The sequence below is a fragment of the Mustelus asterias genome, chromosome 1, assembly GCF_964213995.1.
Source record: "Mustelus asterias chromosome 1, sMusAst1.hap1.1, whole genome shotgun sequence".
In the NCBI taxonomy this organism is placed as follows: Eukaryota; Metazoa; Chordata; class Chondrichthyes; order Carcharhiniformes; family Triakidae; genus Mustelus; species Mustelus asterias.
Genome location: NC_135801.1, coordinates 149,618,510 through 149,633,857, shown reverse-complemented (window position 1 = coordinate 149,633,857; position 15,348 = coordinate 149,618,510). Strand labels below are relative to the sequence as shown.

Here is a 15,348-nt window from a genome sequence, read left to right as displayed (position 1 = left end):
AGCGGTGAAGTGCTTTGGAACATTTTATTCTGTTGAAGGTGCTAAATAAATGTATGCTCTTGTTTTAAGTTCCAAAAGGTGGAAAAGACAGTGCATTAACCTGCTGTGCTCCGTAGCCAGTTGCACACGAGTGCCTCATGTTAGGAAAACAAAGGTGATTTTAAGGGATTTATATTTGTATTGGTAAACATCAGAAATAAGGTATAGTTTTAAATGTGTTTAGTTTAATGTTTCTATGCCTTGAAGGGTAAAACCTATAGTTAGATTCATACTGAACAAAGGTGTTTGTATGCTTGAGGGTTGGTTACATTCCAACTTAGAATGCTTAGAGAGGGCTATGGTGTGAAAAATTAATAAATCAGCAAAGGCATTGTTTAGCAACAGGAGACCACCTTCTTTTGTTCTTAGTTTTAACTGGAAGCTAGAGCATTTGGAGATATATAGAGAGCGAGAAGGCTGCACAGCTTTGCTAGAAGCAGTTGGTTTAGAAGGCTAGAGATAGAACATCTCTCAACTTTGCTATGAGAAAAAACATACCCTGGGATAATGGTTATCTAAAGAGCAGCTAGTTAAGGAAACTAGAGTGTGGAGTTAACAGAATAGAACATATAGAACATAGAACAGTACAGCACAGAACAGGCCCTTCGGCCCACGATGTTGTGCCGAGCTTTATCTGAAACCACGATCAAGCTATCCCACTCCCTATCATCCTGGAAACTGGGAACCAGAGTGCCTTGATGTTCACTGGTAGAAGTGGAGCGGAAGCTGTGTTTAAAGAGTAATTTGGAAAATGTGGACTGGATTTCAAAACACAAACTATTAAGGGAAAGCATTATTACAGAATCCACAGTGCAGAAGAGGCCCATCAGGTCTACACTGACACATGAGAAACACCTGAACTCCCACCTAATCCCATTTACCAGCACTTAGCCCAAAGTCTTGAAAGTCATGACATGCCAAGTGCTCATCCAGCTACTTTATAAAGGATACGAGGCAACTCGCCTTTACCACCTTCCCAGGCAGTGCATTCCAGACCATCACCACCCTCTGAGGAAAAATGTTTCTCCTCACACACTCCTAACCCTCCTGCCACTACCTTGGATCATGACTGACCCTTAGCTAAGGGGAACGGCTGCTCCTTATCCACTCTGTCCATGCCCTTATAATCCTGTACACCTCGATCAGGTCGCCCCTCAGTCTTCAAAAACAACCCAAGCCTATCCAACCTCTCTCCAGAACTTAAATGTTCCATTCCAGGCAGCATCCTGGTAAATCTCTCTGCACCCACTCCAGCGCAATCATATCCTTCCGTAAATGTCGTGCCCAGAACTGCACACAGTGCTCTAGCTGTGGCCTCACTAAAGTTCTATACAACTCCAACATGACTTCGCTGCTTTTGTAATCTGTGATGTGGAGATGCCAGCGTTGGACTGGGGTAAACACAGTAAGAAGTCTCACAACAACAGGTTAAAGTCCAACAGGTTTATTTGGTAGCAAAAGACAAGCTTTCGGAGCGCTGCTCCTTCGTCAGGTGAGTGGGATTTCAGTTCACAAACAGGGCATATAAAGACACAAACTCAATTTACAAAATAATGGTTGGAATGAGAATCTTTACAGGTAATCAAGTCTTAAAGGAACAGACAATGTGAGTGGAGAGAGGGTTAAGCACAGGTTAAAGAGATGTGTATCGTCTCCAGACAGGACAGTTAGTGAGATTTTGCAAGCCCAGGCAAGTCGTGGGGGTTACAGATAGTGTGACATGAATTAAGATCCCAGTTGGGGCTGTCCTCATGTGTGCGGAACTTGGCCATCAGTCTCTGCTCAGCAACTCTGCGCTGTTGTGTGTCGTGAAGGCCGCCTTGGAGAACGCTTACCCGAAGATCAGCGGCCGAATGCCCGTGACCGCTGAAGTGTTCCCCAACAGGAAGAGAACACTCTTGCCTGGTGATTGTCGAGCGGTGTTCATTCATCCATTGTTGTAGCGTCTGCATGGTCTCCTCAATGTACTATGACTCGGGACATTCTTTCCTGCAGTCTATCAGGTAGACAACGTTGGCCGAGTTGCAAGTGTATGTACGGTGTACTTGGTGGATGGTGTTCTCACGTGAGATGATGGCATCCGTGTCGATGATCCGACATGTCTTGCAGAGGTTGCTGTGGCAGGGTTATGTGGTGTCGTGGTCACTGTTCTCCTGAAGGCTGGGTAGTTTGCTGCGGACAATGGTCTGTTTGAGGTTGTGCGGTTGTTTGAAGGCAAGGAGTTGATGACATCAACAAGTTCCATCCCACCATCAGACTCACCATGGACTACTCTCCAGAATCGGTTGCATTCTTGGACACATGCATCTCCATCAAGGACTGTCACCTCAGCACTTCACTGTACCGCAAGCCCACGGATTACTTCACGATGCTCCACTTCTCCAGCTTCCATCCTAAACACGTTAAAGAAGCCATCCCCTACGGACAAGCCCTCCGTATACACAGGATCTGCTCGGATGAGGAGGAACGCAACAGACACCTCCAGACACTGAAAGATGCCCTCATAAGAACAGGATATGGCGCTCGACTCATCAATCGACAGTTCCGACGCGCCACAGCAAAAAACCACACTGACCTCCTCAAGGGACACGGCAGACAGAGTACCCTTTGTCGTCCAGTACTTCCCCGGAGCGGAGAAGCTAAGACATCTTCTCCGGAGCCTTCAACATGTCATTGATGAAGACGAACATCTCGCCAAGGCCATCCTCACACCCCCACTTCTTGCCTTCAAACAACCACACCACCTCAAACAGACCATTGTCCGCAGCAAACTACCCAGCCTTCAGGAGAACAGTGACCACGACACCACATAACCCTGCCACAGCAACCTCTGCAAGACATGCCGGATCATCGACAGAGATGCCATCATCTCACGTGAGAACACCATCCACCATGTATCCACCAGGTACATGGTACATACACTTGCAACTTGGCCAACGTTGTCTACCTGATACGCTGCAGGAAAGAATGTCCCGAGGCATGGTACATTGGGGAGACCATGCAGACGCTATGACAACGGATGAATGAACACCGCTCGACAATCACCAGGCAAGAGTGTTCTCTTCCTGTTGGGGAATACTTCAGCGGTCACAGGCACTCGGCCTCTGATCTTCGGGTAAGCGTTCTCCAAGGCGGCCTTCACGACACATGCATCGCAGAATCGCTGAGCAGAGACTGATAGCCAAGTTCCGCACACATGAGGACGGCCTCAACCGGGATCTTGGGTTCATGTCACACTATCTGTAACCACCACGACTTGCCTGGGCTTGCAAAATCTCACTAACTGTCCTGTCTGGAGACAATACACATCTCTTTAACCTGTGCTTAACCCTCTCTCCACTCACATTGTCTGTTCCTTTAAGACTTGATTACCTGTAAAGACTCACATTCCGACCATTATTTTGTAAATTGAGTTTGTGTCTTTATATGCCCTGTTTGTGAACTGAAATCCCACTCACCTGATGAAGGAGCAGCGAGCGCTCTGAAAGCTAATGGCTTTTGCTACCAAATAAATCTGTTGGACTTTAACCTGGTGTTGTAAGACTTCTTACTTTATAATCTGTGCCTGGATTGATAAAGGCAAAGCCCATATGCCTTTTTCATCACCCTACTAACATGCTCTTCCACCTTCAGAGTTCTACGGGCAAACATGCCAAGGTTCCACATGGGAGAAGATTTTAAAGCACGTTTTTGAAGTGGAGTTGAAAACTCTCATGACAAAATCTGGGGGACCTGGAGGAGAAATCCACAGACATTAACGTGGATTCAGTGCAGTGTGTGTGTGTATTTGACCACAACCAATCTGTGTGTTTTAAAAAGGAGTGTGTGTGTTAATGACAGCATTATAGCTTTAAATGTAATTCTTCATCTGTGTTAATCTTAAAACCTGTGTGCAATTGTTAAGCCGAAGGGGGAGTAAAGGAATATTGTATTAGAATTCAATTCTCCATGTTTAATAAATGCTTTTTCCTGCTATTAAAACAAATTAGTGGTCCTGTGATTCTGTTCCTTCATGTTTTATGAATCATTGACAGTAACAGCTGGACCTTTCTGTTATCCTGTGCATGTACAAATTCACAAAGTTGTTGCCAGCTTAATTGGGTAATGGTGGTGAACACTGATACAGGAACACAAGAAATATGAGCAGGGTAAACCATAAGGCCTGTCGAGCCTTTTCCGCCACTCAAGGTGATCATGGCTGATCTTGGACTTCAACTCTACTTCCCCGAATTTCACCACATCTTTTAATTTCCTGAGAAACCAAAAATCTGTCCAACCAAACATTCAGTGATGGAGCATCCACGATCCTCTGGGGTAAGGAATTCCAAAGATTCCCAACACGGAGTGAAGAATTTTCTTCTCATCTCGGTTCTAAATGATTGGCCCCTTATTCTGAAACCCATGTTTTAGATTCCTCATCCAGCAGAAACAATCTCTCGGACATCTACCTTATCAAAGTCTTCCAGAATTGACAGTTTTATCATCACCACTGCACAATGCGGGCTCTTGGAGCATGCACTATGACCATGGACCGGATTTGTATGTCCTCCTGGAGTTGGAAATGGGGTCAGGAACCACCAAAACCTTATTTTCTGTATGCTAAATTTAAATTTTCCATGGAGACATAGACACAGGCAATGTTTCAGTTGGTGGGAGGGTACGACTTAGGGTCAGGTGGTGATCCTGTATGCACACCCTCTAATATCAAGGTTGTCAGTGAGAGCCCTGGGGCAAACTGTTTTTTTTGCTGTCCCGAGTGTTTCATGGGGTCAGGCGGTTGGGTTGGAAGGCTTTCGAAAACAGGCTTTGTTTAATGCTTGGGGTAATCCTACTGAAGAGTCAGGAACATTCTGAGAGGTAAGTGTTAAATGTTTTCATAACCGCAAATGTCATTATTAGTTGGTGTACTAAAAGTTGTGTGTTTTTACTGCGGTGATTGACTATTGGGCTCAGTTCTGCAAATATAAGCTGACCACTGCATTGATCAGCATTGTGTAAGTGCTGAGGTGCAGAAGAGTAATTTCCCTTTGGGAGTACTGCCATTATCAATTCAAAACTGAAGTAAACAGTGCTTGGAAACTCTCGTGTCATAATTTGAACTGATTTAAATGACCAATGTTTTACATTTAAAAGAATATGCTCTGCAGCTTTCACTTGGAGGGAAAAAAAACACCTGTCCCTGCACTGCTTTGAATGACATGTCATTTGATTTGATTTATTATTGTCACATGTATTGGCATACAGTGAAAAGCATTATTTCTTGTGCACTATACAAAGCATACCATTCATACAGGACATTGGGGAGAAGGAAGGAGAGGGTACAGAATGTAGTGTTACAGTCATGGCTAGGGTGTAGAGAAAGTTCAACTTAATATAAGTTAGGTTCATTCAAAAGTCTGATGGCAGCAGAGAAGAAACTGTTCTTGAGTCAATTGGTATGTGATCTCAACTTGTGTCCTTTTCCCCAATGGAAGAAGGTGGAAGAGAGTATGTTTGGGGTGCATGGGGTCCTTGATTAATGGATGGGAGGCTGGTTTGTGTGATGGATTGGGCTACATTCATAACCCTTTGTAGCTTACAAAAAAAACCTGGTGATCTGTTGTTTCAGTTTCAATAGACTCCACTGTCTGCAATTGCAAGAGTTTCTCATGACTGGTGAGCCCATTATGAAGGCTTGGCTGATTTTCAAACTGAAAAACTTAGGGGTTGTGTGCACAGTTTGTTAGACAGTGTTAAGAGATTATTAAAGGACTGCATGTATTTGATGTGGTTACCTAATAGATATTTGCTTTTGCAACTGAATGATTAGTTGATGGGACTCAACTTATTTTTTCTCAGGTCTAGGTATTTTTTTTCAGGATGATTGGCATCATTTTTGAGTGACAGTTCTATTAGATTGTTAGACGTGTACTTTTTTCATGTTCATTCAAAAGACTTCCCGTTGTTCCAGAGGATTCCATATAGTGCATACTGGGTGAGTAGCTATGTGGGGAATATCAGGGGTCATGGGAAATATCAGGGCCATGGGGAAGTATGTGGAGTATAAGGGGGTGTCTGGGAGGGGTGTGACGGTTGAGCGGTGAGATTTTGGTAGCCTAAGAATAATGACTGAAAGCTGACCTGACGTCCCAGTGAACTCAGGAAATCCCTCCAACCAGCCCACCTCAGGACCTGCACTCATCCAAAGCTCCCTTGGGAGTCGGGGAACCTGAACCCTCGATGGCCACATCTCCTGGAGATGAAATCATGGTGAGTATGTGCAGAGGTGACAGGTTCAATTTCCAAGGCTGGGAAATGACCTGACTTGTATTTCCCAAGCCGAACATGAAAATCTAACCCCATACTTTTGGAAACAACTGAAGTACAAGTAAACAGCTTAGATGTTGAGAAGTACACTCATTTAAAATAGCACAAACACACTTAGGGGGCATTTATGTACTTACAGATAACTGGTGCTGTAAATGCTTCACTTGCTGCTGTTGAGTCTCAAGTTGCTGGTTTTGTCTTTTGAGAGTGCTTGCAGTATAAGAAAGTTGGGAAAGGCTGTTCAATGCCTCTTTTAATTTGCTTACTTCCTTTGACAATTCACTGTTCTGTTTTGATACCAAAATACAATAAGTTCAATTGGTTTTGAGGGAGCAGATTCATCATGCAATGCCAAGAAGGAAAAAAAATGAACTTGGGATAAAATTCCCATTTGTATTCTGTTGCTGAGATTTCCTTGTTCCAAAGGACTTTACTGGTGAATGTTTTTGATTCCAGAAGCAATAACGCCTGTTACATAGGATAAGTCATCGGCCAGAATCGGCCATGTTGTCCCTCGAGTTTGTTCTATAATTCAATTTGAATTCACAGGGATTGCAAGATGTTTTATATGTTAATAATAAGGAACCTCGAAAGACACACAGGTCTATCACAAGATGAATCAACAGAAAATGCTCAAAACACTCAGTAGATTGATAATCTTTGACGACCTGCAATGCTAACTCAGCTCCTTTCTCCACAGATGCTGCCCGAACTGCTGATCATTTCCAAATCAGGTTCCTACAGTGCAATCGCAAGCTGGATTTGCAATGAACGCCTGCTGCAGACTCAACAGTGAACTGGAGGCTGGAGCTACTGGCTACCTATGGTGAATGACCCCTCTTTATACTCCTTGTGGGCCATGAGGAGGATAAGTGTTCCACTGGTGTTGTCCTCTCCACAAATACTCTCTCACCATTGCCAACCAGAGTTCCCGCTCTCCCCATCTCGATTGCCATTGAGAGTTGGCGAGTCCCCTCGACATCCCCAGCATTGACAAGGTCTTGGGTCATTCTCCTACTTACATCTTCTACACCTCCATTTAAATACTGTGGCCGTGATCAGTGGCTTTAGTAATCCCGATTCAAAAAGGAACAATTATGTAATAAAAAGAGCTCAAAGAAGATTGATCAGGTTAACTCACATATTAAGGGACTAATTATAAAGAACAGTTCAAAGGACTAAATTTTCTTTTCTTGCGTAAATGTTATATTCATTAAGCTTTTCCTTAATTGCTTCTGAGCTATTCACCTCAACTATTTAATGTGGTAGCAAGCTCCATACCCCAACCAGCCTCTTGGTGAAGTGGTGTGAAGAAGTGACGTGGAGATGCCGGTGTTGGACTGGGCTGGACAAGATAAAGGTCACACAACACCAGGTTATAGTCCAACAGGTTAAACCTGTTGGAGTGTCATCTCTCTTGGAGAAAGATATTCCTCCTGAAATTATCTAGTGGCTATCTTAAATTTATGATCCAATGTTCTCCATCTCTGCATAAACCGAAATCTTTCTACAATTACTCTATTGAAGCCTTTCGCAATTTTAATGACTTTTATTAAGTCAGCTCCCAGTCTTTCCCTTTTTAGAGAAAAGAGTCCCAGTCTGTTTAATCATTCTTGTAAATTTATTTAGCACCTTCTCCAATGCCTCTATATTCTGTTTGCAAGCTGGAGACCAGATATGTGCATTTACTCAAAGTCTGGTCCAACTATTGTTTAACATAGGGCAGAATTTCACTTAAGGGCCACTTCTTGACCAAGCTGCATTTTTGAGGTTGGTGGGAGGAGACAAGGGATGTATGAGAAACCGAGTGGATTATCCTCCTCAGACCTCAGGCGAGAAGGGAGATGAATGCCTCCTTCCCAGGCCCCTTTGCTGCACACTCCCCTGGCCTCTCAATCAAGACCTCCAACCCCAAGGCTTTCTGCCTTGCCCCAAAAGAGGCCTAGGCTCTGGCTCTGCTTCTCAGGGTCTGCCAGTAGTTCCTGCTCTCAGAGGTGCTGCTGGTACTACAGAGTTGCCAGTCAATGAGATTGATCAGCAGCTTTGAGATAGGAGGGCGAAAGTCCTGCTTCCGGGCAATGAGTTGGCTGCGGGCAGTTGCAATCACCCTGACTCTTTGGTGTGGTGGGGTGAAACCCTCTCTCCCTACCCCCCTTTAAATTCTACCTATAATCTCTTTTCCTTTCAATTCTATTCTTCTAGGAAGAAACCTAGTACTCTTGGCCTGCATTTTCATGATCACAGAATCCCTACAGTGCGGGAGGTGGTTTTACTTGTTTTCCGTTTTCAGTAATTTGTGAATCTGTACTCCCATATCACTCTGTTCCTTTGCCCCATTCAGTCTCCCTTCATTATATTTATTACATGCCCATTCTGCAAGTTTATTAATGTCTTAAATATTGTCACAGTCTTCCTCAGTATTGACTATACCTCCTCCAATCTGATTTTTCTTTACTATTTTTTCAATTTCTAGATTTTCTTAGTTGCATCTTTGCGTAAAGAGTAAATATTCCCTTATCTTTCCGACCAACTTCCTTAATAAGAAGTCTTTATATAATAGATCACCTCAAAATATTTTGTACACTACTGAATTGTGGGAAAGTGAAGCCATCATATTTTGAGAAATAATTTTCTAAGTTTATAGAGTCTCACTAATAGCATAAACAGTATAAGTTCCAGTAAGTGGCTTCCTAAGGTCGACAGTAAACATGGCAAATTTTATAAAAGACAAATAATTTCATTGATGAAATATCATTATTGTTTCATTATTTGTAAATTATCTGAGGTTTTCCAATTAGTAAATCCAAAGTCCAAAAATAAAAATGAATAGCAAAACTGGATGTAAACTCTTACCTTCTTGTCTTTATCTTCTTCAAGTTTCAAGGAATCCTTAATTTGCTTTTGAAGTTCATCAATAGCTTGCTGCATGTCATGGCTCCTGCTGCGAAGCCTCTTGATTTCTTGTTCCTTGACCCCAAGTTGAGTCTGAGCTGCATCACGCTCAGTTTTTGCGAGCAGGTTGTCTTTCCGAGCTTGTGCGGCTTCAGCAGATGCCTTCTCTTGCTCTTTCAATAATTCATTTATTTTAGCAGTCAAGCGATGTGACTCTGCTTCTGATGAGACCTTCAGCTTCTCATGCTCTGATTTTGGCACCATCGCCTCTTGAACAGCAGCCTTCTCTGTGGCCAGATTACCTTGCATTATGTTCAGCTCTATTTTTTTCTGCTCAAGCTCTTGCTCCATCTGGCGCACTTTGCCGTTAAAAGTTTTTATGGCACTTTCAAGGGACATCTTAATTTGGGTATGCTCGGAGACAGATACAGAAGTCTGCTTTTGAACCTCAAGGTCCCTCTGCAACTTTGTATTGTCTTGCTCAGCTTCCTTCAGCGTCAATTCCATTTCCGACAGCTTTTCTTTCAATTCATCTACCGCCTCATTTAGAACTTGCACTAGTTGTTCATGTTGTTCTTTATGGATATAGTTTGAATTAAGATGCTCGGATACTGCTTCAGCTCTTTTATTCTTCAATTCTTTTAACTCACTTTGTGTTTCGTTATATCGCTGTGTGATTTCAGTTACTTGGTTATTCAAGTCATCCACTGTTTTGTTCAACTCTGCCACGATCTCTTGGAAGTAGTTATCCTTTTCCTGAGAAGAATGCTGGTACTTCAGCTTTTCTTGTAGCATTTTAATTTCCTCCTGTGCTTCCTTATACTTCTCAATCAACAGTGCCTTCTCTTGAGTGGTATTCTCAATGAGTAAGCTTTGAGATTTTTTTAACTCCTTACATTCTTCCTCGGACATGCACTTGGCCAAAATTTTATCTTTGATTTCCAGGAGTTCCTCCATTTCTCTCAAACTGTTACTGGCCCTCTCCTCACCTTCCAAAGCTCTTTTAAGTCTTTGCTTCAGCCCTTCTATCTCGTCTTCATAGGGCTGAGTAAGATCCTCCAAATTTGGTGAAGACATGTGTTCTTCCTTGGAGCACAAATCTTGTTGTACCTGAGCCCGCAGACTCGAAAGTTCTTTCAGTGCTTCGCCATATTTGTTTTGTGTCTCACGGAGTTTCAGTTCCAAACAATATCCATTCGCATTAGTTCCTCCTAACGTCTGCATGCTTTCCTCAGACAATTGAGCCAACAATCCCATCGCCTTTGCATGTTGTTTCTCTTGGTTATGAAAATCCTTTGTCTCTGTATTATTGGTACCGTGTTCCAATATCTCGGTTTGCAGTGAACTATTCGACAGATTTGAAAACATCTCTGCTCTTAGGTTTGTAATTTCAGCTTCAGCATTTTTATACAATTCCTTCAGCTGGATGTAATCAGCTTCGAGATTACAATGGGAATCATCCGAATTAAGATTGAGGTCAAATGATGTTTCTAGATTCTGCCTTGACTGCTCACCCTGTGGCAACAAGCTGGTCAGTTTGTCCTGCGAATGCTTTTCCTGTAATTGAAATCAAATTCACAGTTAAACAGCAAAGACGTCAGTTTTAAAGGGCCACACATTTCACAAAACTATCTCCAGCAAATCTGATTTTGTGAACACAGAGGGACAACTGCGATTTCTGTCTTTTGTACACACAAAAGATGCGTTGCTTTTCGTTGCAACTTTGACCTCGAATAAGGAGACCCATAAAGATCTAAGGATCACTGTGGCCTGATTTGTCAATTCCCCATATTGGTTTAATCTGTTGCAAAGGGGTTCACTTGGCATTAGCAGTGATGTCAGTAAATTGTTAAGCTGCCAAAGGCAATGAAGTATTCACATATAACTAACCAAAATGCTAAAAAGCACTTACCAGTAATATTCTTAACTTTTACTTTATATTTTTAGGTAGGGAGATAAATGACTATGATTGTATTATAATACAGCTAAAATGAAGATAAGCAAACTTTAAACAATCATGGGGTACCATAGCAGAGTGGCTGTGCCACTAGATTAGTAATCCAGAGGCCAGGACTAATGACTTGATTTGATTTATTATTGTCACATGTATTGGGTTAAAGTGATAAGTATGGTTTCTTACCCGCGATACAGACAAAGCATACCATTCATACAGTATATAGGGAGAAGGAAAGGAGCGGGTATAGAATATAGTGTTACAGTCATAGTTAGGGTGTAGAGAAAGATCAACTTAATATACGGTAGGGCCACTCAAAAGTCTGATGGCAGCAGGGAAGAAGCTGCTTTTGAGTTGGTTGGTATGTGATCTCAGGCTATTGTATCATTTTTCTCCGACAGAAGAAGGTAGAAGAGAGAATGCCCAGGGTCCATGATTATGCTGGCTGCTTTTTCGAGGCAGCGGGTAGTGTAGATGGAGTCAATGGATGGGAGGCTGGTTTGAGTGATGGCCTGGGCTTCGCTCACGACCCTTTGTAGTTCCTTGTGGTCTGGTCTAATGATCTGGAGATGCCAACAAATTATTCGACATTATCCAAACCTAACCCATTACCATGTACGGTGGGTGTTGTGGGAGCTATTATAGTTGGACTGAGTTTCCTCCCTCAGAATAACATCGGCTGCTTTTAAGCATGTTCACACTTTTGAGCCAATCAGCCTGCTTCACACCACATAGAACTGCAACAGATACACAGTTTTTATCTGTAAATATAATGCAACATGGAATCTGTGGGATTTGATAGACTCATATCTTGCTCTACAATTGGAGTAAGCTCATGTTTGTTTTACAGTAAGTGCTCACTTAAGTTGTCTGGTTAAAGTAATTTTGCTTTAGTATCATTGATTCTTTGGGGTCTTTTTTCAATTTGCACCACCATTTTTGGTTTTAAGTCATCTGCAGTCTGGTCCTGCCCTCCTCATGCTGCATTCTGGGTCAGCCACCAACATGTTCCGATGCTGGAGCCGCTATTGCAGTCACCAAATGCTCAGTCTGCGGGGAGACAACACTGACCAAGATACAGGAGCAGGAGCGCAGGCCAAGGACTCGAAGTTGATGGCCGCCAATTGCGTAACGCAGTGTGTGGTAGGCGGGATACAAGGAGCAGGGGTCAGCTCCTTCTGCAGCACTATCAGGGACAGGGGCTTGGTCCCTGTAGTCTGTCAGGAAGGGGTTCAAGCTCTGGAGTCAGAAAGAGTGGGGAAGGAGAGAGCGAGAGAGTGAGGGAGGGAGAAACAAAATGGGAAAGGGGAGAGAGAGAAGAGAGAGTCATGGGAAAAAAGGGAGAGTTTTGGAGAGAAAAAGAGTGAGAAAGAAGAGAAAGGGAAAGAGGAAAAGGAAAGCAAGTAACAAGTTGAGCTGAGGTTCAGGAGTGCTGTGGGTGAAACACAAATTGTGCCACTCGGGGCTTGTTTGAGTGATATAGTGTTATCTAATTTGAATTTGCATCATTTTTTTGTTTTACTCAGTGATTTATTTTACTTTGCAACTTATTTCAATTAGAAATAACTTGTACAGTAGGGTATTTGAACTTGTAAATTGGTTGTCTGAAGGAATCTAACTCTAGTGTTAACACTGATACGTATGAGAACCCATGATTTACTTGAAGTTGTTACACTTAATGTCACAATTTTCAGGAACGCAAGCCCAACTTGTAGTGAGGTCTTATTCTATTGCTCACTAATTGGGGGCAATTTTACAATCGTGATGCACCCATTTTTAGGCGTGACACAGTGGTAAAGTTGAGTGTAAAGCGCTTAGCTCGACCAGCGCCATTTTACGAGCGCCGGATTTCCGGCACGGTCAGCCTCTCGCCGGAAATGGGCAAGAGGCAGGTTAATGTATTTAAATTTATAAATGCTGTTTAACATCTGCTGAGCGGGGCTGGTGCTCAATCATCCGGGCTCGCCGCCCCCCTCTTTATGACCTCGCTGGGAAAGGTTCGCGCCGATGAGGAATAGGCATGCTCCTCTTGAATGGGGAGCAGTCGACTTGGCCTCACCAGTGGAACCGGAGGCTTTTGAGGCCCCCTGGAGAGGCTGGGGGTAAGCCCCTTGGGTAGTGCCAGACTGGCAGTGCCACCCTGGCACCTGGGCAATGCCCACCGAGCAATTCCAGGGGGGTGGCTAGCAGAGGTCTGCTGCCACTCTGCAGGGATCGGTGGCGGGGAAGGAGGGAGAGGGGCCCGCTGCCACTCTGCAGCTATCAGTGGGGGTAGGATGGCGGGTTTGCGATCGGTGGGGGAGAGGGGTCCGCAATTGGTCTGGGCAGCGCGGTGGGTTGGTCGATGCTACATCTCAGGCTGCGGGCCCCCGCGGTTGTGGGGGGTGGGGGAGGTAATTGCTTCAGGCAGCCTGGACTAGCAGGGGTCTAACAGTTCTCTCTTTTCTGTCATAGACCTTTGTTACTGCTAAAGCACATGTTCAGCATCAGAGGCCTGCACATGCGCACTACCTCCCTCTGCAGGGTTTTGGGTGCGTTAAGCCCCGCCCACAGGCTTCTGCAACGAGCAACAGGCTCACTCAGAATTTTGCAGGCAGAGTGCGAATGAAGGGGGGGGGGGGGGAAACATGAAAACAGGTCCAAAAGGCGGATTTGAAACTCTCCCAGTTTCAAGCCCACCAGCACTTAGAAAAAATGATAAAGTCATCCCCATTGTTCAACTGCGTAAATTGATTCAGAAAATAAAATTCTCCAAGGTGCAGCCACCACTTTCTGTCCCTGATTTAGTCAGCCCAGTGAATTAATTTTGAACTGCTCAGCAAAGATAAACAGCTAGTTTCTAACTTAACTTCACATCTTCTCATAGCCATTTGTTCTTTGCATCCCCAAATACCACTCTTCCATACACACTTGCTCTCCACAACTTTAACAGGTCATGAATCTTAGATACACATGCCTTCTTCTCAGCCTTGATTTCAACTTGTTGTTTGCTCTTGGCCTCTGCAACCAACACTTCAATACTTCTGGCTTCATCCTCAGCCCAAGAGCAATATTACGAGGGATATGCTCAAATATTTCCATGTTGAACAATTTCTCTTACCATAAATTTCAAAGATACAAAAGCAAATTTACCTGACGGTATTTTAAATAATAACTATTGGCAGAGCACACATTGCATGAAGCTACAGATTTCACTATCGAACTGAATTAAACTATTGGTAAATAAATAGAGAAGAATCTTAGATTATCCAAAGTACCTGCAATATATCCCACAGCTCTTTATTTTCCACGGCAAGAGAGGCAATTTTGGATTGCAATGCCATTATTTGTGTTGGTTCGTCTCCAGACAGTGCCTCCGTTTTTTCACTTCCGCCACCTAAGAGGCAATCAAACCAGAAATTAATACACACTTGGACACCTGAAAAGAGATCTTTGCTACATTTGGAATGTATATCACCTAAAAGTTAAATTAAATATTCAAATTCATTCATAGGGAATGCTAAATGCTGACAGGCCTCGAATGTTTCCCCCATGCATGGACCAGGAGCCGGAGGCGCAATCCTACATTGTGTAGATCTTGAGGCAGGCAAAATGTACCCGAATCATCTGACCCAGAGGGGAGCACCTTGATAAGAGAGCCTCAGGCAGGGAAGAGGGATAGGTCCCATTGACTAAGAGGAGCATAGAGAGAGGCTCCAAGTAGAATAAGGGCTACGATTGGCTGTGGAGAGTGCTCAGGAGAGGTTTTGGTAATCAAAAAGGGCTCAGAAGTGGCTCTGGCCACTGAAAGGCAGGCTTCTTAAACCAACAATAGACCCCATAATCAATTTATAATATGGAATTGCTTCATTGGAAGGGATTAAAACTTGCACTGAATTTGACTCATTTATGCTGCAGGATAAAGTTTATTTATTAGTCACAAGTAAGGCTTACATTAACACTGCAATGAAGTTACTGTGAAATTCCCCGAGTCGCCACACTCTGGTGCCTGTTCGGGTCAATACACCTAACCAGCACGTCTTTCAGACTGTGGGAAGAAACCGGAGCACCTGGAGGAAGCCCACGCAGACAAGGGGAGAACATGCAAACTCCACACAGACAGTGACCCAAGCCGGGAATCAAACCCAGGTCCCTGGTACTGTGAGGCAGCAGTGTTA

At 43.6% G+C, this 15,348-nt stretch overlaps 1 protein-coding gene across 3 annotated transcripts in view; it reads right to left on the bottom strand.

The window, feature by feature from the left end:
* The window catches only part of rai14 (retinoic acid induced 14), a 217,372-nt gene that overhangs the window by 7,862 nt on the left and 194,162 nt on the right, over positions 1–15,348 (bottom strand). For all 3 annotated transcript variants that reach the window (XM_078220432.1, XM_078220442.1, XM_078220421.1), the window contains 3 exons: positions 14,449–14,567; positions 9,199–10,794; positions 6,483–6,632 (listed from right to left, as the gene is read on the bottom strand). In XM_078220432.1, the coding sequence (XP_078076558.1) occupies positions 6,483–6,632; positions 9,199–10,794; positions 14,449–14,567 (1,865 nt within the window). The remainder of the gene's footprint in view (positions 1–6,482; positions 6,633–9,198; positions 10,795–14,448; positions 14,568–15,348) is intronic.